Source organism: Rana temporaria, chromosome 6 (assembly GCF_905171775.1).
Source record: "Rana temporaria chromosome 6, aRanTem1.1, whole genome shotgun sequence".
In the NCBI taxonomy this organism is placed as follows: domain Eukaryota; kingdom Metazoa; phylum Chordata; class Amphibia; order Anura; family Ranidae; genus Rana; species Rana temporaria.
In genome coordinates, this window is record NC_053494.1 from 173,016,265 (window position 1) to 173,044,018 (window position 27,754).

Genomic DNA, 27,754 nt, shown 5'->3' on the forward strand with positions numbered 1-27,754 from the left:
GAACCCCTGACGAAGCTACAACTAAGAAACACGTTGGATCAACTATCACTCTCCCTTTTCGATCCATACATGATACTCATTGTACTGTTGTTACTTTTTTCAAACATGATAGAAATACACGGGAGGATGATGAATCAAGCTGAGCTGTTATTACACTGTTTTATGTATGAATATTGGGAAATATTTTTTTCCCCAAAGAATTTCAATGATTAAATTGTTATAAAATTGTTGATTTTGAAGATATGACTCAGAGGGGGGATTCTGGCACCACTAAAAATCCAATTTCTTTTTCTTTTTTTTTTGTTCCCTAATCCACATTATTATTATTATACAGAATTTATTTTGCACCAACAGTTTGTGCAGTGCTTTACAACATGAGGGCAGACAGCACAGTTTAAGGCCCCGTACACACGGCCGAGGAACTCGACGTGCCAAACACATCGAGTTCCTCGGCCAGTTCAGCCCTGAAGCCGCCGAGGAGCTCGGCGGGCCGAGAGCTCCCATAGAACAACGAGGAAATAGAGAACATGTTCTCTATTTCCTCGTCGAGCTCCTCGTCGGCTTCCTCGGCGAAATTGTACACACGGCCGGGTTTCTCGGCAGAATTCAGCCAGAAACTCGGTCGGAAGCTGAATTCTGCCGAGGAAACTGGTCGTGTGTACGGGGCTTCATACAATTCAATACAGGGGGAATCCGATGGCCCTGCTCGTGAGCGCCTACAATCTAACAATCTAAGAGGGAGGGTCAAGTGATACAAATGGTAATAGCAATGGGTGATGTGCTGAAGGAGAAAATAAAAGTAGAGTTGTCAGGTGGAAGAAGGATAGTCTTCTCTGAAGAGAAGGGTTCAGGGATCGCCTAAAGGTGAACAGAGTAGGAGATAGTTGGACAGATTGGGATAGGGAGTTCCAAAGAATGGGAGAGGCTCTTGAGAAAGCCTGGAAACAAGCATGGGAGGAGGTGACAAGGGAGCTAGAAAGCATAAGGTTTTGGGAGGAACGTAAATGATTTGGTTGCTTTTTTGAGGTTAGGTTAGTGATGTAGCTGGGGGCAGAATTGTGGATTGTTTTGTAAGCTGTTGTTAGTATTTTGAGTGTAGTTCACAGACACTCATGCCAGTGTAGACAGGAGACAATGAACCCACAAGCATGTCTTTGGAGTGTAGTAGTAGACCCCAAGCACAGGGAGAACATGGGTGTCCTGGCTGGGATTCAAACAGATGACCCCAGTGTTGTAAGGTAAACCGCCAAGCCAATGTGCTACCCATTACAGAGATTTTCTCACACATCCTGTTCTGATGACAGGAACGGGTCTCTAAATTTTCCCTCCCTAGCAGAGCCCTCGATAGCAGTAATACCTTACAAAAGGTTTGAATCCCTCCACACTTCTTCTTAAAAAAAAACATTAAAATGTATGTATAGTCAATTGTTTACTTTTTTTGTAGAGTAGGGGAAGGTTAGAACCAGTGCCGATCCTGACCTCCCTGGGGCCCTAAGCAAAATGACATGTCACATTAAAGTTGAGAAGCGGGGTGGCTGCCAAAAATGACATGTCACTGCCGACGGGGGTGTTCTGCTGTCGGAAATGACATCTTACATTAAACTGAGAAGGGGGGTGCTGACATCTTACATTAAACTGAGAAGGGGGGTGCTGACTTGTTACCTCTTCTCCCATGCAGCCAGCAAGTTGAGAAGCAGGGTAAGGGCTGAAAATGACTTCTCACCAGGCGGGGCCTCTAGTAATTTGGGGGGCCCTCTGCAGCTTTGCGGGGCCCTAAGCGGATTGCATAGTGAGCCTATAGGGCGGATCGGCCCTGGTTAGAACCCCCTTTTTTGCTGTATGTGTCTCTGTTGTCAATTATATTATAAGTGAATGAGGTGAAGCCTTTCTGGCTTCAAAAATCTAATAATGTGCAAAAATATATATTTTTTTATTTGCCTTTGATTAGATACTCTTTTTCAAGCACATTTTTATAATTCACTTTTGTAAACATGCTCTACTTCTTTAGTGAATCAAATGTGTTGTTTTTGCCACTTCTTCGCTTAATAGGACCAACACTGTGTTGAGAACTGTATAAACAACACCATTACCTGTCCCGTCTACTTTCTGCTTGTAGATCATGTCTTTCACAGTGTCTGAATAAAATATGCTGTTGTCTTGAGCATCGAAATCTATTCCCACAAAATAGGAGGGCACACCGGTGATGGGAATGATGACATCTTCCTGGGAGGAGAGGTTAAATGGAATCCCACGGACCGCCATTTGGGAAGAGAAGAGTAGAAATTTCTGTACACCTGGAAGAGAATTCGATTGATCACAGGACATGAAGTACAAGGTAGATATCTGTGTTTTGTTTGACTTTGTTTCTCAAGCACAGGTGTGTAAAAAACACAATTTTTTTTTTAAAGATAAGACTATTTTTTGCTAATAACCTCTTAATGTGTATGTTCAGCCAAAACTCTTTTCTTGATTTCACATAGGGTGGTAACCGTTAGTATTTCACCAAAAATTATATTTTTATTGCAGTGAATGCCTAAAACATGAGTTGTATCATGTGTCGTCACTTTCGGACGAAGTCGGAAGTGACGAAACGCGTCAATGTCGTGGTCTCAACGCTACAGCAGGAAGTGACGTTTGCACTCCATCAAGCAATACCCGGAAGTGTTTGTCATCTTACAGACGTCTGGCGGCAACGGTATTTACATCTCTCGTGTAAACGAGCATTCATGCATTTGCACTTTTTTGCTGGATTGATTTGTTACATTGTATGTATATATTGAGAGGGGGGCACATGGGGAAACAATAAAGTTTTTAACAGTATCACACTATGGAGTGTACTTTGTTGTTGTTTACATTAGCCCAAGTGGATCCCATCTCTATATACGGTGTAAGGAGGTTCAAAAAATGAGAGAAGGAAGGTTGCTGTGATTTGAAGGCAAATTATACTTATCCTTGTGGTAAGTGCATCCCCGAGAGGGGCTCCATGTGTTCACGTGGTGGTGTACTGGTGATTGGTGGACTGTGAAGAGGATTTTTTTACACCGATATTATTAATAAACTACTCCGTTTTGAGCACCTCTCCCTATTTTATCTGCATTTTATCTGCATTTTTTCCTTTATGAAGAGTATTGCATAAGGAAGTTTGTTCACCTCAACGAGAACAAAAGCGCTGCTACAATATTTATTGGACTTATTTGCTCTTTATTTATTGTTGTTCTTTTTTGTATCTTAATCATGTAGAGTTCTTCACACAAGTCTACACACAAGCAGGCCATTTTTGAAGGCGGTCTGTAAAGAACACCTCAAGGTTGCTATATTGTGTTTACAGACAATTTCATAGTAAAGGTGATTTTTAATAACAATAAATTACAATATGACTTGAGTTGCAATTGTATATGCTATATTTTTTTTTTTTATTTGCCATTTTTTTTTTTGCACTAATGTGGGGTTCCCCTTTTAACACACCTAAATGCCCATCCATGTAAAAGAAGCCTAAAACATCATTCACATATAAAAGGTAGTTTTATAGGGTCAGAAATACAATTATGATGTGATCCAGTGGTGTAGTAACAGAGGTAGCAGACCAGACGCTGTGGCATAGGGACCAAAGTTTATCTTCAGATCAAAATATAATACATCTTCAAAACATTTAAATTCAGCCATTTACATACACAAGCAATCATTCTTACCAACACAACGGCGTCCATCTTGGTGTAGATCAAACCCTAACTTACAGCGACATCTATATCCCAGTCCGTCATTGTCAGTCCTGTGACTGAGAACACAGATCTGCTCGCAGCCACCATTATTGTTTCCACAAGGGTTCCTCACTGCATAGGGAAATAAAAAAGAAGAAAAAAGTAATTCAATTAAATATGCACACATCTTTTTAACCATTTTCCAGGCTAAACAATAACTCCAGTCCTGAAGCTTTCAACTTAGTTTGAAGGGTACATGTGATATTTGTATGTTTCTCAAGGCATTTTGTTTGAATGCAATTTTTTATTTTGTAGTTAAATGTAATTCATAAAATCATCAGATCATTTTTACACATTTTAAAGAATGTGACCCCAGTGTCTGGGTTGAGTCAGGGGCAGAAGACGGAAGATTTCCATGACAGGGTTAGCTGAGAAGTAGTTTAAAGAAGGGGGCTCCGACAGCTCAAAAAGTTATAAGTGGTATAAATCAAGAATTGAGAGGTTTGGGGAGGGGGCAGGCAGAGTACCAGACAATTTTACACTTTAGGCAGGAACAATTCATGATCCTAAGCTGCCCATCTTTGAAAGGTGTCTCTGGAATCTATCAACATTGTTTAAAACTGGAGGGAGACAGTGCATTGGTGTGTCCAAAGTGACATTTGGGTCCCCCGTTCTATACTGCAACCAGCAGTGTGTCAACAATGGTCTGCCATTTTTGATACCCATATAATCTCATATTTAGAAAATAAATTACAACTATAGGGTCAACATCTGTATGGTTAAGGAAAAATGCCTGCTATATCATGTAAGAATAATGTTGTTTAATTTATGTTTTATATTTAAAGTGTTATGTTTCAATAATTGTTTTTTACCCAAACTTTTTAAATAAAACAAGACCATTCCAGAGCTCAGCCCTGCACAGGGGATCTAATTAAAAACTTAACACCTAACGTTCTAATAAAAACTGAGATCTAATCTGCATACACTTGTAAATTTACTTATAAGCCACAAGACCTATGTAAAATCCTATGGGCCATTGCTAAACTATAGGTGTTCCATTGCTTTGGCATATATATTGTAGCAATAAATAAAACAGTAAGTTTAGCTGGAGGTTACCCCATGCAGGTACACTTTCAGATCCAGACCTACACACCTGTCGTGTAAGGCCCAAGCACAGCTTCCATTGACTAGAGTAGGAGAAAACTTTACAAGTGCTGTAGAACTTTACAAATCTATCTGAAAATGTATACAACTGAAGCCTTAAAAAAAGAGAATTAAAGTATAACTAAGGACAAACCTTTTTTATTTTGTTTTGGACAGAGATGAGATGGATTAAAACACCTACTGTTTTTTTATTGCTGTCTGTGTCCTTATTAGGGAGATCCACCCTCTATTTGTTCTATTCACCACTATCACCAAGGGCAAAAGTAAAAGAAGATCCCGAATTGTGAGTTGTCACCAGAACAGGAATAGAAAATACATGTTTCAATGGGCCACTAGTTCTGGTGACCCTGGTGACAACCATGAATTTCCTTAATTTGGATTGATATACTCTTATGCCGTGTACACACGATCGAATTTTCCGTCGGAAAAACCTTGGATGGTTTTTCCGACAAAATTCCGCTCAAGCTTGGCTTGCATACACACGATCACACAAAAGTTCTCTGAACTTTCGACCGTCAAGAACGCGTGACATACAACACTACGATGAGCCGAGAAAATAAAGTGTAATGCTTCCGAGTATGCGTCAAATTGTTTCCGTACATGCGTCAGAATTTTGCACGTCGGAATTGCTACAGACGATTTGATTTGAGAACCAGCTCTCAATCTTCTGTTGGCGGAAATTCTGACAGCAAAAGTGTGATGGAGCATACACACGGTTGGAATTCCGTTCAAAAGCTCACATTGGACTTTTTCTGTCGGAATTTGAGTGTACGGGGCATTACTTCCTGTTTTGGCTATGGGACCAGAAGTGAAGGGAAATCTCCTCAATGGGACAAAGTTAGCAACAACAAAAAAACTGTCAGGGATTATAACCCTTCCTTTCTCTGCTGTTCAATCTTTTTACAGATTTTCACTTGTTAACATATAAAAACTATAAAGGCTTTGAAATACATTTTGAGTTATTGAGCATTGAAGCCAAAACAATAAAAGTGTTGAGGAAATCAACTTGTCTCATAGAGCAGTGGTCATCAACCCTGTCCTCAGGGCCCACTAACAGGCCAGGTTTTATGTATTACCTTGAGGAGATGCAGACTAGAATACTGCAATCACTGAGCAGCAAATGATATCACCTGTGATGTATTTCAGTTATCTTGCAAACCTGGCCTGTTGGCGCGCCCTGAGGAGGGTTGATGACCACTGCCATAGAGTATTAAATCAACACACAAATATGATAGATCTAAGGATACATGGAGAACAAAAGGGTAATGCCGCGTACACATGGTCGGAATTTCCGACAACAAATGTTCGATGGGAGATTTTTGTTGGAAATTCTGACCATGTGTAGGCTCCATCAGACATTTGCTGTCAAATTTTTCGACAACAAAATCCATTCTCGTAAATTCCGATCGTGTGTGGACAATTCCGACGAACAAAATTACATGCATGCTCTAAATCAAGTACGAGACGGAAGCGTTCTGTCTGGTAAAACTAGTGTTTGCAATGGAGATAGCACATTCGTCATGCTGTTATGAACTGAAAAGCACGAGGCTGAAGCGCAAATCGACTCTCACCAAACTTCTACTAACATGACTGGTATTGAACTTACCTTTAATAGTGTTGTCGTACATCTTGTACGTCACCGCGTTTAGTATTTCCGACAACATTTGTCCGAGCCTGTGTATGCAACACAAGTTTGAGCCAACATCGGTTGGAAAAAAATCTGTGGTTTTGTTGTCGGAATTTCCGATCGTCAGTACGTGGCATTAGGGTGGGTAATGAGGTAGGAGAGAGCAAGAGAAGGATCACGACGGAAGGTAAGAGGTGTAGGGTAGGAGCAGTGCCGATCCTGACCTCCCTGGGGCCCTACGCAAAATGACATGTCACATTAAAGTCGAGAAGCGAGGGGGGGGGTGTTGCTTCCGACAGTGACATGTCACATTAAAGATTCAATTCAAGTTGAGAAGCAGGGGGAGGGGGTGTTCTGATGTCGGAAATTACATCTTACGTTAAAGTGAGAAGCGGGGGGTGCTGACTTCTTACCTCTTCTCCCATGCAGCCAGCGAGTTGAGAAGTGGGATGAGGGGCCGGAAATTACTTCTCACCAGGCGGGGCCTCTAGTAATTTGGGGGGCCCTCAGCAGCTTTGCGGGGCCCTAAGCGGCTTGCATAGTGAGCCTATAGAGCGGATCGGCCCTGGGTAGGAGTTAGGGGAAAGAGCAGGGTTGACATTGGTCCTTCACCCCCTTATAAAGTCAAAAGATCCTGATCAAATCCCACCAGTAAAAAATGTGATGTCCGTGGGAGCCAGATAACCCTCCCATTCTCTATACAAAATGAAAAAATTGCCTTTAGTTCTACTTTCATTCGGTATAATTTGCTGGGCAGCAGGTCAGATGACTGGGGACTAACGTATTGAGCACATGTTGTAAATTACCTGTCCTACATGTACATCCCTAGTTAGCAATACTTTGTTTCAACTGCTGACTCGTTTTTTTTTTTTTTTTGCTGTGTAGGGTCTAAACAACAGTGTTATGCCCAGACATATTTCAATATCCCAACAGTACTATGTGCAGTCTTTTAGGTAGGGATAATAGGAGGTGTAATTATTTTGCTGAATTTAAAAAGGATCAGCAACATCAACGTGAGACCCCTAGGAGTACTGTTGTCCTGTACAAAATCTCTGACTGCATGAAACCTGTGGATGTGGTACTGAAGTCTACTGCGGACTTATTATATATCAACCGCAATTATGTTAACTATATAAATGTTTTCAACTTGTTCAAATACAGTATGAATAAAAAACACAATGAGTAAAATTAATTTACCATATGGCTGCCGCGCAGAATGATAAATCGTGACTCCATATGGCCTCAGTGAAGATCTGAACACAGGATATGTGGAACTGTCTGAGAATTTGTTGGCTTTCATCACGGCAAGTTTCGTCCAGTCAGTGAAATACACAAAGTGCTCAAAAATGCTTAATCCATATGGATGTGGGACACTGTCTCCTCCATGTACAACTGTTTTCCTAAAGCAAAATTGCACATTACAGATATGTTGTATTAATAATACATAAATAATGTAACGTATATAATAAAGTATGATATGGTTCAGAATAGAATGATACCTTTGCAGTCCATCATAGGTCACAGTTTCAATGTAATCGTAACGACTGTCAACCCAGTACACCCTCTTAGCCACAATATCCAAGGTAATTCCAGCAGGCCATCCCAGTTTTGTTTTAACTAAATCATGGCGGTTTGTGCCATCCATAAATGCCCGTTCCAGTTTGGGATCCCCAGAAACGCTATTCCAGTCCGAGAAGAAGAGATACCTGGTTTTAAAATAAGAAAAAATTTATTATTTTTTGCCCTTTTCCCCTTTTCTTTTTCTTCCACCTCCCTTACAATATAACTTCTAAAACATGCATTTTATTTAATCTCTATCTATCTATCTATCTATCTATCTATCTATCTATCTATCTATCTATCTATCTATCTATCTATCTATCTATCGCTCTCTATCTATCTATCTATCTATCTATCTATCTATCTATGTGTGTGTATATATATATATATATATATATATATATATATATAGATAGATAGATAGATAGATAGATAGATAGATAGATAGATAGATAGATAGATAAATAGATAGATACACAATTTATTTATTTATTTTATGAATAAAAAGTTTATACAGTGTGCTTCCATGAAAGTTTTTCTCTTGTAGTGCACAATGGACATTCCAATAGGAAATCTCAGCATTACCTGTGCACTTTGACTGTGGTGGGGTTGTCCTTTTCTAAATAGCAATTAAACAGGCTCTTCACTGCATAGCAATAAAGTCAGCTTGCTAAAGATGCAACTTTATTATACGTGTGTTCATATTTAACCAACTAAAATGAAATTGAGGAAATAAAAATTTGCCCTGAATATAATAAAGAAAGTTATACATTCCTGTTAGTGTGATTACTAGTTGGTTTTAAATATCTTAATACAGGGGTCCCCAACCACCGGGCCACAGACTGGTGCGGGTTTGTGCTCTGTGTGAGGCAGACAAGCAGGGACCAGGCATGGTTGCATAATTGGCTACGTCATTGCTCGCATCACTGCTGTTGGGCCCGCCTACATGAGATTCTTAATCTCATAGGATTGGAACCCGTTGTAATCAACAGATACTGTCCCCTGGCTCCTGACTTGGGACTCCTTGCTGATTTTGTAGTGCTGGGGAGAGGCTGCAAGAGTAGCAAGTTTTTCACTGCACAAAGAAAACCTTTACAAAGTGGACTTACAAAGTGACAAGCTGCATCTGGTGACTGCGGTGGCAGGCTACATCCTGCAGTGGCAAGCCGCATCTGGTGGCTGTGGTGGCAAGCTACAAGCTGCAGTAGCAAGCCACATCTGGTGGCTTTGGTGGCAGGCTACAGTGACACAATGCATCTGGTGGCTATGGTGGCAGGCTACAGGGACACAATGCATCTGGTGGCTACAGTGGCTTGCATCTGGTGGCAGGCTACAGTGACACAATGCATGTGGTGGCTACGGTGGCAGCAGTGGCGGCTGGTGCTTAATTTTTTTTTGGGGGGGGGGCTCACTCGGTTAGCGTATTGCTCGCTCCCCCTGTCGCCCAATCATCAGCTCATCAGCCCTGCATATACCTCTAGGTCATGGGCAGCGCTTCCTCCTCATCGGCTTTAACCTACGTCTCCTCCTCCTCGGCATCACTGCGGATTCCCCTGCGGATTCTTCTCCTCCTCTGCGGTGACGATAGCGAATAATAATTTGCTATTGTCACACAACTGGGTGGGCTTGGAGCACAGTGCCCCAAGCCCACTCTTATTTTAAGCCAATTAGAGCCTCAGTGCCATGCGTGTAGATTAGGGGCCGGGTGCATGGATTGGGGGGGGGGTGCCACTGGGTGGCAGGTTACAGTGGCAGGCTGCATCTGGTGGCTGTGGTGGCAGGATGCAGTGATTCTACATTTTGATGAGTTAAAGTATTTCATTATATATTATAATATGATGATAGAAACAAAAGTGTTTGAATCATTGTGACACTATATCAACCATGTTGTCGGGATGATTAAAGCGCTAACACCTGCTCCCCCAACCACCATCCCCAACACCCCAGTTCTTAGCAAAATTGTCTTCCATGACAGCGGTCCCTGGTGTCAAAAAGGTTGGGGACCACTGCTCCAATATACACAGTCATATAATACATTAAATGAACTACGGTCACCAATTACAGACTATTGAATGGGTCAGATTTCCCTTTGTGTTCTGTTCAGGGCTGTGTGGTTTTTCAATTCAAGAGGCTATCTGAAAGGAATCAGCTTTTGCTGTGAATTATTTTTAGAATATCCATAATGCACTATGACCTGAATTTTATTGATGTACCATGTAAAAATTATTATGGCTGGGTTCACATGTGTGGAGTGGCTCACAGCAGGGTCGGTTGCATCCTTGTTCTTCATTTCAGGCACAATGTTTTGGGTAGATTCGGACCTGAAACAGACCAGAAGACGCACAGGACTCTTCTGCAAACCGATCCGTAGCTATCCCAGAGCTGTGTGAACCGGCTCCGTTGAGAGGCGATCACAGTCTCCTGACAAATGCGAATTGGATGCAGATAAACCCGCATTCAATTTGCACTAGTGTGAACCCAGCCTAAAGATTTTATTTAAACACTAAAAATAAAGACATAAAAAATCCATTAAAACATATAAAAAAGAACAAAATATACTGTATGATAAACTATACTCTAAACTCCCTGCTGCTTACCCAACTGTTGGGTCAACTGCAATTCCTCTTGGATTTCCCAGATCTTCAGCTATTAACGTTATCCGATTCTGTCCATTCAGATCCACCATGTCAATCCTGTCCACGCTTGTTTCCACCACATAAAGTTTATTACTAATCCAATCTACAGCAAGATTTTCAGGTGACTCAACCGAAACATTAAGAACTTGACGAACATTAGAGCCATCAATATCAACCGAGAATACCTAGAAAATAAAAAGGAAAAATAAGTGTGATGATATGATGTCATTTTGGCAATCACTTTGGTTCCAGCTGAGCTTTTGACTTGTACCTTTTGTCCCATTATTTGTTGGATCCAGAATTCACAAAAGATAGGGGGTGGGTGGGGTCATTGAGAGGATTTTATAGCTCTTATAGGTCAAAAGATCATTGGGAACCATCTTTTTCTTTGCAATCATAGTGTGCATTACAGAAGCAACATAATTACTTATGAATGAGAAAGGAAACCTGTACTGAGAGAATATAGAGGCTTTCATTCCTGACCTTTTCATATTGTCCTATCTGGCTGGCTGTCCTGCTGTTCCAATGATTTCAGTACTTCCTGAGTCACTGTCCAGGAACAAATGCGTAGACCAGCAATCATCACTTTCTAATCTGCATACGTGTTCCAGGTCAGTGGCTCAAAGTACATACAGCTGAGATAGCCAGGCAAACTAGCATTTTAGTTTTTTTGCAGCACAGCTTTTCTTTCATCACAATAAAACATAAACAGTTGCAATAACTAACCAAATAATCTTCCAAACATTTAAAGTACAAAAGCCAGAACTTTTTTTTTTTTTTGAATAGAGTAGGGAAGGGGGTAAAACTGATTTTTTTTGCCATGTATGTCATTGGGAAGATTTTTCTTCACTTCCTATCTTGTAGACACAACAGGAAGCAGAATGAAATCTCACCAATAAATCGAGAGATGGAATCTATCTTACACACGCAGCTTACTGTAGAAATTTGGTAATGCAGAAGCTGACGGAACTCCTGTGCATGTGCGGGAGTGATGTCTTCAATGTCCAGCCACTGAAAGTGGCCGGCATTCGATACCTGGAAGTTGATCACTCAAAGATGTCAGCGGCTGGCACGGAGCTCCTGCGCATTGCATCGCTGGAGCCGAGGTAAGTATAGTTTCGCTTAAAGCAATTGTCTTTGGATCCAAAAGTGTCCTCATTGGAAAATGTCCCCTCTTTTTTTGTTCTCATGACAAATCAAAGTTTTGCATTCTTTTAAACTCTTAATGTGGCCATACACTGCTCAAAATTCATCCACTTCTTGCTGTATCAGCCCATATTTGGCCCTGTTAACAAAACCCAGCTCAACAAAAGTTAATCATTCAATCCACATTTATCAGAGGAGTCAGTGAAAAATTGTCAGCTGAACATTGACTGCATCCAACCGTGGTTTCCACCGGATGCAGATAAGCATGATTAAAAAATATTAGTGGGAATAAATGTTCAGGGAAGGGTTGCAATGGTGGGATTTTGGAAAATCAAGCAGTTCAAGGCAGTTCAAGGCAGTTCAAGGCAATAGACGAAGAAGAAACTTCCCACCCTCCCTCCTGCTTCATGGTTGGACATGTAGTTGGTCATAGTGGCCAGGCGATTGGGTTCTTTGAAAGCATTCAAAATGTACTGTGTTACATAGAGTAAGGACCCCTCTATGGTATGGGGTCCTCTGTTTAATCCCAGTTAACGGTGGGTTAACAAGGAAGTTGTGGAAATGGAGGTGTCGGCGAAGAACGGGGATAGTCCTCGAGCTGATGTCCTAGGGCTGGGTAACTTTAAGTGGTAAAATCTGTTATTGTTGGTTCATTAGTGCCTCTAAGGATTGGCAACCTAGGTTATTATTGTCGTTATTATTATATTTCTGTTCAAATCATTTTTTTATAACTTGTTTATTTGTTAATAAATGGCCACTATGGTGAAATTTCACTGCAAAAGAGTGACGGTCTATTCATTTAGGATTTTGGGGTCACAGAAAACACACCAAAAAGCTGCGCTCACACCAAAAGCCGCGGCTTTTTGGTGTGTTTTCTGTGTCCTTGGTACTTTCGGGTACCAAGATTCTCGCAGCCCTGGACTATCTTCTCCACACCCTACATATCAGTAACGACTTTTACATTAGGAATTCTATTATCCTTGTCTGGCGCCAGTGGATTTTTTTGTGTGTTTATAGGATTTTGGGGTAAAAAGGGGAACAGGGGCAGGCATAGCGGCGGTCTTGGTGGAAAGGGATTGAGTACATCTGTTATGCCTTAGTCATGAATATAAGGGGTGGCAGGGGGGATTCCTCTTTTCCAGCTTTTTTTTTTTTTTAGGAGAAAATACACTTCAGGTGTTAGCTTTGGGTGTTAGGTTGAGGTTAAGGCCGTGTACACACGGGCAAACATGTACGATGAAACCGGTCCGCCGGACCGTTTTCACCGTACATGTCTGCCCGGGGATTTCTGTACGATGGCTGTACTAACCATCGTACAGAAATCCGTACGTAAACAATACGCGGGGCGTGTCCGCGGTGTCGCCGCGACGATGACGCGGCGACGTGGGCGGGCCTGCCAGTTAAATGCTTCCACGCATGCGTCGAAGTCATTCGACGCATGCGAGGAATGGCGGGCGCTCGGACATGTACGGTAGGTCTGTACAGACGACCGAACATGTCCGAGCGGGCAGGATTCCAGCGGACTGTTTTAAAACAAGTCCAGGAATATTTGTCCGGCGGGCAAATGTTTGCTGGAATTCTGTCCGCTCGGTCCTACACACGACCGAACATGTCTGCTGAAACTGGACCAGTTTCAGCAGACATGTTTGGTCGTGTGTACGGGGCATTAGGGTTACCTCTGGGGGTTATTTAAGGTTTAGGGTTGTGCTAAAGTCAACGTGAGTCCATTTTGTATTATAATTTCGTGATTCAAAAAGCTAAATACAACTTCCATCAGAAGAGTAGCCAAGCCACAGGCTTCTCATAATCTTTATAAGTACAGTAAGGGTGGATTATTTGAAAGTAAAGTGTGAATGGGAAAAGGGGCAGATGGAGGAAAGCCACTCCCTTGGATCCATTGATCTATAGTATTGCCCCTGTTCTTAATGAAATAGCACAAAACATTTTTTTTTTGTCCATGAATCCTACTGAAGAACATTGTAAATAGCCTCTACCTAGCCTCTCCCCGCCTAAAATGATTGATAACATAAAACAATTGTTACCCTCAGCTAAAAGTCTAAAGTTCTGCACATGTACTGTATGAAACTCTTTACATACACCACACAATAAATGCAGTCCAATTCGTGGTTTATGCTTATCATTTATTTTTTTACATTTTTTTCCAGAAACCTGACACACCAACAACTTTTCATGCAGTGCATACCATCATCCTGTGTCAGTTTCTGGTCATTTCAAAACTAATTATCTGCTCAAACAATGACTTTTCAGTTTGTATTCTGTCAAGAGATCCATTACAGTCCAAAGGAAAATATGCAGGAAAAATGTGATTTTTATCATTCATGAAAAAGGTACTTTTGCACCGGCAGGGATCCGGTTTCCAAAAATGACTTGTAAAGGATTGGCTAATTTTGAAAGAATGCCCACTATTAGGCATTTGACTCCATTAAGAAGTACATGGGAGGCAGAACAAGATGCCCTTATAATGGAGCGCTTTGTTTAACGTCTGTCATGTAATACAAATATGAAAATCGCAATTAAAATAGTTTTAATATTTCCTTACCTAATACATTGTTATCAATAAATACTTTTTAATGGGAATATGTAATCTCTGTAAAGATTGTTTCTGTATACATGAGAATGTGACTTGTTATTATAAATAAGTTCAACATTTTTATTGTTTTAAGACCAAAACAGTGAGGGAAAAAAGTATTTGATCCCCTGCTGATTTTGTACGTTTGCCCTCTGACAAAGAAATTATCATTCTTTAATTTTAAGGGTAGGTTTATTTTAACAGTGAGAGGCAGAATAACACAAATATTCAGTAAAACACATTTCAAAAAAGTTATAAATTGATTTGCATTTTAATGAGTGAAATAAATATTTGAGCCCTTCGCAAAACATGATTTAGTACTTGGTGGCAAAACCCTTGTTGGCAATCACAGAGGTTAGATGTTTCTTGTAGTTGGCCACCAGGTTTTCACACATGTCAGGAGGGATTTTGTCCCACTCCTCTGCAAGTCATTAAGGCTTTGAGGCTGGCATTTGGAATCTCGAATCTTTTGCTCCATCAACATATTTTTTATGAGATTAAGGTCTGGGGACAAGCTAGGCCACTCCAGGACCTTAATGTGCTTCTTCTTGAGCCACTCCTTTGTTCCCTTGGCTGTGTGTTTTGTGTCATTGTCATGCTGGAATCCCCATCCACAACCTATTTTCAATGCCCTGGCTGAGGGGAGGAGGTTCTCAACCAATATTTGACCGTACATTGGCCCCATCCATCGTCCCTTTGATGCTGTAAAGTTGTCCTGTCCCCTTAGCAAAAAATGTTTCCACCTCCATATTTGACGGAGGAGATGGTGTTCTTGGGGTCATAGGCAGCATTCCTCCTCTTCCAAACACGGTGAGTTGAGTTGAAACCAAAAAGCTTGATTTTGGTCTCATCTGACCACAACACTTTCACCCCGTTGTCCTCTGAATCATTTAGATGTTCATTAGAAAATTTCAGACGGGCCTGGACTAGGGTTGCAACATCCCTTTAATCCAGGACACACACTGATTAAGGTAGTAATTAAACTCACTTGGTGCCTAATCTGCATTAAATCAACCTCCTAATCTGTGTAATTAATATGTGTCCTGGATTAAAGGGATGATGTGGCAACCCTAGCCTGGACATGTGCTTTCTTGAGCAGGAGGTCTTTGGAGGAGCTGCACAATTTCAATCCTTCACAGCGTAGTGTGTTACCAATTGTTTTCTTGGTGACTAGGTTCCCAGCTGCCTTGAGATCACTGACAAGATCCTCCCGTGTAGTTCTGGGCCGATTCCTCAACGTCCTCATGATCATTGAAACTCCACAAGGTGAGATCTTGTATGGAGCCCCAGACTGAGGGAGATTGAAAATTATTATTTTGTGTTTCTTTCATTTGCGAATAATCGCACCGACTGTTGTCACCCTCTCACCAAGCTGCTTGGTGATGGACTTGTTGCCCATTCCAGCCTTGTGTAGGTCTACAATCTTGTTCCTGACATCCTTGGACAGTTCTTTGGTCTTGGCCATGGTGGAGAGATTAGAATCTGATTGATTGCTTCTGTAGACAGGTGTCATTTATACCGGTAACAAGCTGAGATTAGGAGCACTCCATTTAAGAGAGTGCTCCTAATCTCAGCCCATTACCTGAATAGAAGACACCTGGGAGCCCGAAATCTTGCTGATTGATAGGGAATCAATTACTTATTTCAAATTGAAATCAATGTATAACTATATGAGGTACACCTGCTTGTTGTTCTATGTAGCTAAATAGTAAAACATGAGGATGCAACTCAATGTAAAAACATGAAATAATGCCCCATGCACATTGTGCATGAGGCTCTGAAATCTTAGTGGTGGATTTACTAAAACTGGAGAGTGCAAAATTTGGTGCAGCTGTGCATGATAGCCAATCAGCTTCTAACTTCAGCTTGTTCAATTAAGCTTAAAAAAAACTGGTTTCTATGCACAGCTGCACCAGATTTTGCACTCTCCAATGTTAGTAAATTAACCCCTTAGGTGCTGGCAGAGGGCACAGGCGCACCATGCAACCCCACTACTGTCAGCCTGTCAATCGCTATGAAAGGTTGAAAGCTACTGTGGCTGGCTGGGACTGGATGGTGCACCTAGTGATTCTAAAGTTTAGGCTGTGTTCACACTATTGAGAACTGGATGCAGGTTTTCCCCACATTCAATTCGCATAGCAGGAGATTGTGACCAGCTCTCTATGGAGCCGGTTCACACATCTCTGCAGCGGCTCTGGTGCAAACTGCATAGGAGCCCTGTGTGTCTTTCGGTCCGTTTCAGGTCCGAATTTAGCCCAAAATTTGGGCTCAGATCAGACCTGAAACTGTGAATGGAGATGCACCAGATCCTGTTGTGAGTCGGAGCGTGCTGTAGTGTGAACCCAGTCTCAGGGAAGTATGTACCCAGGGAAGAATTCTTAGAATGCTGACTTGCATTCCAGGTATTCATCCCTGGGCACATACTGCTCTACATTTTCATAGAGCTAGGTGCACAGTCAAGCTGCAGCAGCTTTCAGCCCATCGCAGAGTTTGACAGGCTGCTACTGTAGCAGTGAGCACCTAGACAGGGCACCTGTACTCTCCACCTGCACTTAAATGCCAGAATCGCATGCACAGGGACTAAACGCTCAATGTGCATGGTGCCTAAGTTGTCGTGTCGCCATATATTAGAATATGGAAGGTATGTGAAACAGGCATCTCTGTGAGTCTTATAATTGCTCATTACAGAATATTGGAAACGGATGACCTCCTGGCATGTATTGCACTGAAAAACAAAGGCCCCTTTAACACGGGAGCCTCCATTATATGGATTCCGCTTGCTCATTGGTCTGTTGCTCTGTTGATCCCCGCTGAGCAGGCAGATGACATGTCCATCTCCGCTCACTGTGCATAGATGGACCTGTCAGAGCCCCGGTTTCCTCCATCCGATCCAACTCACAAGATGGAAAATAGGACTACCATCTGTCAGGATTTGGCAGACAGGATCAGATTGGATAGCGGCGGATGACAGTGGACATGTCACCTCTAGCATCCGTCGCTCCATAGGGGTGAATGGAGTGTCCAATCAGGTCTGCCTGAAAAACATCGACAGGCAGACCTGATCAGGTAGCCCATGCGAAAGGGCCCTTAAGTGATGTGCATTTCTGGGGTTAAAATCCAATTGTAAGTGTAACTTCAGCCAAAACGTATTTATTGTTTTGATACAGAGTTAGGGTCTTTGTTACTCTTTTATTATTAATAATAATAATAATAATAATAATAATAATATTGCTGTCTGTGACCCCCCTGCAAAGATCGAACCCCACTTCTTGCCCTGATGACTACTGTCCCCAGGACAGAAAGTGCTGAGAAGCCTAAAATGTTACATTTGTCATCGAAACATAAGTAAATGTAAAATCTAGATTTCTAGAGCTGTTTGGTATGGTATCCTCATACTTCCTGTTGTGTATCTGTGTCAGGAAGTGAAATCTCATCAGGACATGTTCAACAAGGATGATGCTTGCACTGCCTGACATAAATTAAGACACCCCAAATTTGTTTACGAATTATGGCATAAAAAGTAAGAAAAATGTTAAGTCAGTGGAAAATTACTTTTAGGACAACTTTGCAGCAACAACTAAATACCTTGTCTTGTACAGTGTCTGTCCAAAAGACTCGTCGCAACTGAAAATGAAAATCCACTCCTACAGCCGTTCCCCGGTTCTGTGACTGCACTAAAGTTCGATAACTGTTTCCGTGGATGTCACCGATTAGTAAATCCCGCCCATTGGAGAAAATAATCCAGGGTGCACCAGCTAGAACAGTAATAACAGGTTATCTCAAAATATTTAGCCCTCAATACTATTTAGACTTTGATATCCTTTAACAAAGTAAAAAAATTCATTTTTTTTCATAGGTTAAAGTTACTTTATTTAGTTACATTTTTAGCAGTTAAAGTGTTTCCAAAGCCAACACGTTTGTGTTTTTATTTTTTTATTTTTATAAAGCTTGGAAAACATAAAACCCCCATAGTGTTTTTTCATTGCTTCACAAGAATATATCTAAGAGGCTCTGTGGCTTCAAAATCGATTCACTCAAAGTAATGAAGATGCAATCATTGAACAATCTCACTGGATTGAACAAGACTGATCACATAAAGCAAAAATCCATTTCAATGGTTACCAAGAATGTCACTCAAAGTATAAGAACCCAACAGGAGTGTCATACCAAAGTGAAGAGAGACCCAAAATGGTTTATTGGTTCTTAAAGTAGAACTGTAGACAAAACTTTAATTTTTTCGTTTTAGAGTAAGGAAGGGTTATAACCCCCGTCAGAATTTTTTCTGGGACCCATTGGGGAGATTTACCTTTACTACCTGTCCTAAACAGGAAGTGAGAGGAAAGCTCTACAACTTAAGGGAATTTCTTGTGGACCCCCAGGTCACCATAAGTAGTGTCTGAATCCAAAGATATCCCCTCTATTATTTTTCTGGGGATTTTCACTTTCAAAGATAATGGTAAACATGAAAAATAGAGAGGGTGAATCTCTCTAACAGGGACATAGATACAAAGGACCAATAAAACATTTTGGACATCCTCAGCTACTTGACATAGTGCTCCTGTTGTATCCTTATGCCTCGGATGTTATTAATGCTATCTGTGTCTGGGGGAGTAGGATGATTCACCCTATCTATTTGTGGTGACCAGGACACCATGGGGTTGATTTACTAATGGCAAACAAACTGTGCACTTTCCAAAGTGCACTTGCACAGTGCAAGTGAAGTTGCTTCAGAGCCTAGTAAATAAGGTAAAGCTGCACTTTAGAAAACTACCCAATCACATGCAAGAAAAATACAAAATAAAGGTCTGGAGCAACTTTTTGCCTTGAGTACATCAACCCCAATATAAGGCGAAATCCTAATCTTTGAGTTGTCACCAAAACAGCAAAAAAGACACTTGTTTCAGTGACACAACTGCCTAAGATTTCAATTACTTCCTGTTGTTTCCAGAGGACAGGAAGTGAAGTCAATTCTCCCAAATGGGACACAGAGGACAAAAGAAAACTGACAGGGGTTCTAACCATTCCCTACTCTATCCAATACTGAATAAAGGTCTTGGCTTTAAACATACTTCAAACTAGCTATACACAAGACCTGCAAAAGTTGACTACCTAATGTTTATTTGTAAAGCAACATATATATTTACACTATATGCACTTTATAGTAATAATCACACTTGTATCTTTATATCATTTGGGTACAGTGGCAAAATATGTCCACTTGAATTTCCAGTTCTTGCTCATCTACCATGGACATCACAAAGTCAAATGATGGTATCACTCACCACAAAAAAAAAACTCTCCTGTAAGCAAATAACTGGAAATTGAGATGAAGAAGGAGTGTCACCTTTATTATGGCCGTGTATGAGGAAATATAATCTACTTAGGGGAAACATCATGTACATCATGTTATCTTGAGTTAGAACTCTCATCAGGCTGTATTGCTGTCTATGTCCCTGCTAGGGGGGTTAATTATCTCTGTGGCACCCTAATAGGCATCATTGAGAGGTCTTTCTGTATGAGGGCAATACCCTAGCTTCCCCCATCCCTGCACAGGAGATGTGAGGACCCTCCTCCTTGGGTTAAATGCTTTACATGTGGGAAACATTGGTTGCTGATTTATTGGATGTTATCCATTTGGCGAAGGAAGTGCGCAGCCATTTTCTAGAGTTCCACCTATTCAGTATATCCAAATGAGGGTGCTTACACTAACTGCTCCCTGAATCCATTATATCCAGATGAGGGTGCTTACACTAACTGCTCCCTGAATCCATTATATCCAGATGGGAGTGCTTACACTAACTGCTCCCTGAATCTATTGGGTATTTCTTGCTATGTGCTTGCTACCCACAAGACGGTCTATCATTTGGTCTCCCCTTAGTCCAAACACGCCAGACAATCTAAAGGTATGGAGCCATATTGTATGGAAGAAAGCCCTGAAGAAGCGGTCGTGTGGTCATGAAACATGTTGGCAGTCTCCATGTAAACACCCTTGGATGTCATACTGTATATATGTAATTTTATTAATGTTTGGGCTTTTTTGCCCTCTTTTTGATGTATGGATGTCTTTTTCTATGCTCGAATAGATACTCATTTTTTAACCAATATTTGTACGTTACCTTATCAGGGAATCACCATTTAATGCCCAATTCCTCAACATTTCCCCTTTACATATACTTTATATATAGGGCTCGTGCTCCCTGATAATTGGTTAAGTCATTCTAGCTAAGGGCCTTGACTATATATTCATAATGCTCGATTTTCAAAACGTAGAGGTGTCACCAAAATTGGCAGAGAAGGGAAATTGTCCAGGGTGGACACTTGTTCCAATAACAACTGCTTATAAGAGGATTTCCCTCACTTTGAACAAATTTCCATTCTCTTATTGTATGTTCGTGGTGGGAAGTAAAGTTTATTTTAAACGTCTGCCATATACATCCCATATTTCCATATTTCCCAAATTTGACTTAATTTACTATATTATTGTTATTCAAACTTAGTAAATGCAAAGGTAAAAAAAATGCAATTACAATATTCCGTCCATACACTTGTCGCAGTATTAATACCACACAGAGGTTATTGTTATTACTTACTGGATGTGTTGGCTCTGCAGTGCTTATTATGCTCCAAGATATAACCTTCTACACAACCGCAGCGGTGGCTGCCCATCCGGTCTTCACAAAGCTGATCACATATGCCCCATACTTGGCAATCATTAAAATCTAAATCAAAATAAACATCAACAAAGTATGTATTACATAGAATTTAAGGATTCCCAAGTTAATAATTAAGGTGTGGCTAGATAAAGCAAATACAAACTATTAAACACATTTATAAAACAAGTCATGACTTAATGAAAATAAAATTATGAAAAAAAACAATAAGTACTGGCTGTATGAAATGTAGATGCAGAACATGTAGATTCAGAGATATAGACAGCTTGAATAATATGTGTAGCGCCCTGCTCCCAATAAGTGGACGCTATGTGGTAAAATTTTAGTTATCTGAGCAGTAGTTGGCTCAGAAGGATTGTGTCTAAATTGTGGCTCTGTCTCAGTTCAGCTGGTTGCACGATTTTCACACAAATTCTACTACCAAGTCTGTGGCAGAGACTTTCTTTGATCGAGTTTCTCACCGGCTGCTAGGCCTATCTGGTGGTTGCTGAGTCCAGCGTGGAGACCGTTGTTCCTCTGGACCTAGGAGAATATTCATGATCTGCAAGTAAGATACCTGAGTCATCCCCATCCCTCTATCCCTCTGTTGGAAAGTTTTGTTCAATAAAACCCTTGAAAGAGACTTTGTGTTGGTGCAGATAACTCTTCAAGGAGAACCCCTAGACTAATGCAAGGAACAGTAAGGTAACAACAGGCCCAAATCTAAACCAGCAGCTCCTACGGGGGTGAGGTGGGGTTCACCGATCCAGGGAAATCCCAAGTGCAATTATGGATAAGTCCAGGTGGATGTGGGTGCTGGCAATGCACTAGGCAATGGAAAGTAGCAAAGGACAGATGTTGGCCATGAATAAGCACTAACTAAGTGCACTAACTAAGCACTAACTAAGTGTGAAACGCGTCGGCTGTTTTTGATTTCTGCTGTGTATTTTTGGTGTTTGCTCATGTTCCTTCAATAAAGACAACTCAAGAGTTCTTTGGTGTGCGGCCGTCCATCCGTCCTTTGCTACTTTCCACAGCTCCTACGGGGGTAGTGCTACACGTGCAAATATTGTCAAAACATTCTCCTGTAATAGTCAAGCTGGACCCCATGCCCTTGTGTTCCCTACCTCCTATAAGAAGGTGTAAGTATAGTGGACAATAAAAACTGGGAGCGGATTAGTTTATATGCAAAGTTGCACCAGATTTTTCACACTCCAGTGTTAGTAAATCCCCCCCCCCGCCCCCCACAGTGCACTATGCAAGAACAGTTGCTCCAGAGCTTGGTTAATTAGGTGAAGCTCTGATGACTTCCATCATCCAATCATATGCAAGCAAATATGTCGTTTTTTTCTCCTTGCATGTGATTGGGTATTCTTTGCAAAGTGAAGCTTTACCTCACTTGCACAGTCTATTTGCCTTTAGTAAATCAACCCCTCTGTATCCAAACAGCCCCATTAACAGTAACCAGCAGAGTAGTGGCTCTCACTCACTCCTTCTGACCCTGATGTCACTTTAGGATGCAGCAGTGTCAGAGGAAGGAACCAGTATTAGCTGCAGGGGACCACAAAGGTCGTTTTCCCAATAGACTTTGTGGGATTAGTTCTTTGCAACAGAGAACCATTTGACTCATCTGGCAAGCCTGGCATACATATTCAGTATCTCCTTTAAAGCTAAGGACTTTGCTCGAATGGTTTTATTTCATTGCAGGGTTTCTGTAACAAACAGCAAATTAACCCTCACTGACCTCTGCAGCTGCAGGCACTGTGGATCAGTTTCTAGTATCCTTAAAAATGAACTGCAGAAACCCTAAAGTCATCTAAGTCAATAATTAGACATGTAATCAGAAGGCTGGAGAGCTTCTGAGTCAAAGCAAAAATGTCAGAGCAGGGTGAGCTGAGCTGCTGAGAGCACTGACTGACTGAGGACTGCTGTGAAACTTGAAGAACTACCATACAGCTGCAGCTACACGTCAGTGGGGGCTTGTTATCAAGCTCGCTTGCGCTATAGGCAAAACATTATTTTTCTCATTTTGGATAGAGCAAGGGAGGGTTAACCCCTGTTAGATTTTATTTTGCCATTTGTGTCCCATCGCAGAGATTTCCCTTCACTTCCTGTCCCATAGCCAAATAGGAAGTGGGAGGAAATCCCTGCAAATTATGGAAATTCTGTGGGGACCCCAGGCCACCCTGTTGGAAGATTTTTGCTCTATTACTTTTCTGGGGACAACCCAAAATTTGTGATTTTCTTTTACTTTGACTTTCAACGACAATGGTAAATAAGAAAAATAGAGAGGGTGAATCTCCTTAACGGGGGCAAAAACAGTAATAAATACTGACATTGGGTTCTAATCCCTCTTCGCTCTATTCAAAACTAAGAAAAAAAAAAGTTTTGCCTTTAGTTATACTTTAAGAATATATAAATACTCAAATGTCTATATCCTGTCCACAGGTTCTCTTTAAAGAGGTTGTACAGTCAGACTGTTTTTAGTCTTAATGCATTCTATTCAATAACATAAAAAGCCTTCTGTGTGTAGCAGCCCCCCTTGCCCCCTTATTACTTACATGAGCTCCATCTCTGTCCAGCGATGTCCATGAGTGTCTCAGCTGTCCAGGACTCTCTCTCCTGATTGGCTGAGACACACTAGCGGCACCACTGGCTCCCACTGCTGTCAATCAAAGTCAGTTAACCCATCAGGAGAGAGAGGGGGCAGGGCCGAACCACAGCTTTGTGTCTGAATGGACACAGGGAGCTGCAGCTGGCTTGGGTGCCCCCATAGCAAGCTGCTTTCTGTGGGGCACTAACCAGGAGGGAGGGGCCAGGAGCACAGAAGAGGGACCCGAGAAGAGGAGGATCTGGCCTGCTCTGTGCAAAACCAACTGCACAGAGCAGGTAAGTATAACAAGTTTGTTATTTTTATAGAAAAAATGTATTTACAATCACTTTACGGTCACATGGTGGACTTTTAATATTCACAGCCTGTAAAAAAGAACAATGAGGTATGTAATGCTGAAATGGATTTTATAAAAATAATAATGTATTATTATTAGTAGTTGTAGTAGTAGTATTAGCACTGCTTTTATTATTATACAAAACTTTCCTCTGTTAAAAGTCAAAGCCATTTTCAATAAGACCGCAGTCAGTCAGTGATCTCTCCAGGCAGCAGCTGGATATAACCCTTGTGAATTGAAATCCCATCCCAGCTTTAAACTTTATCTCCATGTTGATTCAATCAGCTATGTTCTGTTATAAATGGCATCAATGCTTCATCTTGTTGCTTTGAAGGTGGAACAAATGTCAATATTTGGTTACCATAGAAAGCTTTTTTTTGGTTACAAGTCTCCTAAGGTAATGTTATATTTGGACTGTTCAAATCTGAGAAAGAGGAATCATCAAAGAGAGCAAAATACGAGAAAATCTGGACCTTGCATGCTTCCTATTGCGGAGGAAAACACATTCACAAATCTACTATTTCACATCCTTAAAGGAAGGCTACAGGCTGAAGGTATTCCACTAGAGAACGCATTCTCTAAACATCTGATAAATTGCTGAGGTCATATCGTAGCACATGCTGTGAAGGCCAGAGTACTACTCACACACAGGAAGCACCATGCTTTGTGCCAGTGCATAGGCTGTGCACAGTACAGCTAAGAAGCACATTTAGACCCCTTTCACACTGGCACCGCTACACGTTAGCGGTAAGGCGCCATTAGTTTGAGCGGTGATTTACCGTTGTTTTAGCGCCGCTTTTTGGACGCTAACACTTTTAACCCCCGCTAGCGGCCAAAAAAAAAGGGTTAAATGTGCCCAAAAAGTGCCGCTGCCTAAGCACTTTGCAGGTGCTTCAGCAGCAGTGCCCATTCATTTTAATAGGCAGGAGCGGTGTATACACTGCTCCTAAACCACTTCAAAGATGCTGCTTTAAGGACTTTTTCTAACGCCCTGCAAGCGCACCACTCCAGTGTAAAAGCACTCGGACTCTCACACTGGCGCTGCGGGGGAAGCATTTTTCAGGCGCTTTACAGGTGCTATTTTTAGCCCTTTAGCGCCTGAAAAACGCCCCAGTGTGAAAGGGGTCTAATGCAAACAGGCTTAATCCAGACATATCACCATGACTGAATATGACCTTGTTCTTATGAATTCATCCCCACCATTGTGAGTAAACAGCAGCATCAGGTATAGTGGGCCAATGCTGGTGTATTCAAATGAGGATATGTAAAAAGATGGAGCCGGCAACACTGTAATCCTTATGCATATTTATTGACTACATAAGAGTGAAAATAAAACAAAGAAGCTGACGCGTTTCGGCAAGAGCCTTAAGCGCTTTCCGACCAGCCGTCGTCACTACCGTGCGGCAGGTTGGCACGGCTGCACGAATCGCCGTAGGTGTACGTTGGCCGCTTTAAGAGCAATAGCAAGCGCGGGCGCCTGCGGCGCAATGCCAGAGCTCATGCGCATGGCCGACGGCCACCCGCCACCTGTCAATGTAAACAAGCAGTCTTTAGGCAATGAATTTTCTTCATAATAGGTAAGTATTAGGTACGAATTTACTATCTTACTTTTTATTTTATTCACTTTAATAGTGTATTTTGCCTTATACAACCATTGCCGTTATGTATTTTCACAGGGGATAATGTGACATTCCTTTTTTTTTGTTTCATATATAATGTGACATTTCTACTCACCAACACAAGTCCTGCTGTCATTACTGCTGATTATATATCCTGCAGGGCAATAACAAGAACCGCCAGAGGGAGATGCATGACAGCGATGCTGACAGCTCAGAGCCGCACAATTACTTATACCTAGATTAAATAATTAAAAACAAAATTGTTTAATATTCCTCATCTGTCATATATCAGATGGCCTTTAACACCCTGGGCCAAGCTCAAAAAGTCAGAAACAGGCTAGAAAAATATCACTAAATTATGAGAAATAGCTTTATTATGAGTTATAATAACTTGAAGTAATCCGTACATTTTGTCACTAATATGATCTCTTTAATACAATGCGATACTATTCAATTTGATCCATGGTCCATCCATCATTGTACTACAGAACCTATAGGCCGATATAAGAGGTCAATTACCCCACATTTATTAAACAATGCTAAATCTCTTATTCCATCCTATTGGAGACAGAGGCCTGTACCTACGTTTTCTCAGTGGCTACATAAAGTTGATGACCAATGTCTTCTGTTAGAACTCACGTATACCTCCAGGGGATCTACTTCAAAACCCTCTAAGATATGGGCCTGCTGGTTCAAGTTTAAATCCACCTCTCTACACTATGATACCCTTTCAGGACTCTAGCAAATCTTTTTGAATGATGTTTGTTGCCTCTTAATAGCTTCTCTAGTCTAGTCTATGTTTCTATGAGTTTTTTTTTTGTTAAGCACACAATTAGAGCCTGAGGCTCTAATGGCTCTAATGGGCTTCAAAAAGGTTGGGTTTTGGGCGCAGAGCACTGCGCCTCCAACCCAATCACTTGTGAGATTAGCGAGTCAATATTCGCTATTGTCTTTTGGCTTCTTCTCCCGGCTAATCAGGACAGGAGGCTGATCTTAAGACCGGATTGGCCAGGAGGAGGAGCCGCAGCCTGCATGGGTTAAATGCGGACCTGGCGGGGGTTGGTTTTCCGCCGCCCCCCCCCCCCCCAAAATTGGTGCACCAACCGCCGCAGCAGTATGTTTATACATAGAAATCTCTCTTGGGAGCTTGTTTTTAAAAAATATCTATCACTTGTTCCAAAGATGTATGTATTTCCTATGCTCCCCAGTCCTTCTAGTTGCCATAATGTAGCAGTTTATCACTGCCCATACTTAAAGAGAACAGAAAATAAAAAAGCCTAAAGAACATTTAATTTTTCTCTCATTTCAGACAGAAAACACAGGTGAAACTCGAAAAATTTGAATATCGTGCAAAAGTTCATTTATTTTACTAATGCAATTTAAAAGGCGAAACTAATACATCGGATAGACTCATTACATGCAAAGCAAGATAGTTCAAGTCGTGATTTGTCCTAATTGTGATGATTATGGTTTACAGCTCATGAAAACCCACAATCCACAATTTCAGAAAATTAGAATATTGTGAAAAGGTGCAATATTCTAGGCTCAAAGTGTCCCACTCTAATCAGCTAATTAAGCCAAAACACCCGCAAAGGGTTCCTGAGCCTTTAAATGATCTCTCAGTCTGGTTCAGTAGGAATCACAATCATGGGAAAGACTGTTGACCTGACAGTTGTGCAGAAAACCATCATTGATACCCTCCATAAGAAGAGAAAGCCTCAAAAGGTAATTGCAAAAGAAGTTGGATGTTCCCAAAGTGCTGTATAAAAGCACATTAATAGAAAGTTATGTGGAAGGGAAAAGTGTGGAAGAAAAAGGTGCACAAGCAGCAGGGATGACCGCACAGCCTGGAGAGTATTGTCAGAAAAGGCCATTCAAAAGTGTTGGGGACTTTCACAAGGAGTGGACTGAGGATGAAGTCAGTGCATCAAGAGCCCCCACACAGAAGGATCCTGGATATGGGCTTCAAATATTGTATTCCACTTGTCAAGCCACTCCTGAACAACAAACAACGTCAGAAGCGTCTTACCTGGGCTAAAGAAAAACACACCTGGTCTGTTGCTCAGCGGTCCAAAGTCCTCTTTTTCTGATGAGAGCAAATTTTGCAACTAATTTG

At 41.4% G+C, this 27,754-nt stretch overlaps 1 protein-coding gene across 2 annotated transcripts in view; it reads right to left on the minus strand.

Annotated features, from left to right (window-relative positions):
* The window catches only part of LRP2 (LDL receptor related protein 2), a 327,257-nt gene that overhangs the window by 215,102 nt on the left and 84,401 nt on the right, over positions 1 to 27,754 (minus strand). For both annotated transcript variants that reach the window (XM_040357827.1, XM_040357826.1), the window contains exons 9-16: positions 25,754 to 25,873; positions 21,012 to 21,140; positions 18,007 to 18,176; positions 10,647 to 10,870; positions 7,989 to 8,195; positions 7,687 to 7,889; positions 3,690 to 3,830; positions 2,091 to 2,294 (exon numbers count right to left, since the gene is read on the minus strand). In XM_040357827.1, coding sequence (XP_040213761.1) covers positions 2,091 to 2,294; positions 3,690 to 3,830; positions 7,687 to 7,889; positions 7,989 to 8,195; positions 10,647 to 10,870; positions 18,007 to 18,176; positions 21,012 to 21,140; positions 25,754 to 25,873 — 1,398 coding nt within the window. The remainder of the gene's footprint in view (positions 1 to 2,090; positions 2,295 to 3,689; positions 3,831 to 7,686; positions 7,890 to 7,988; positions 8,196 to 10,646; positions 10,871 to 18,006; positions 18,177 to 21,011; positions 21,141 to 25,753; positions 25,874 to 27,754) is intronic.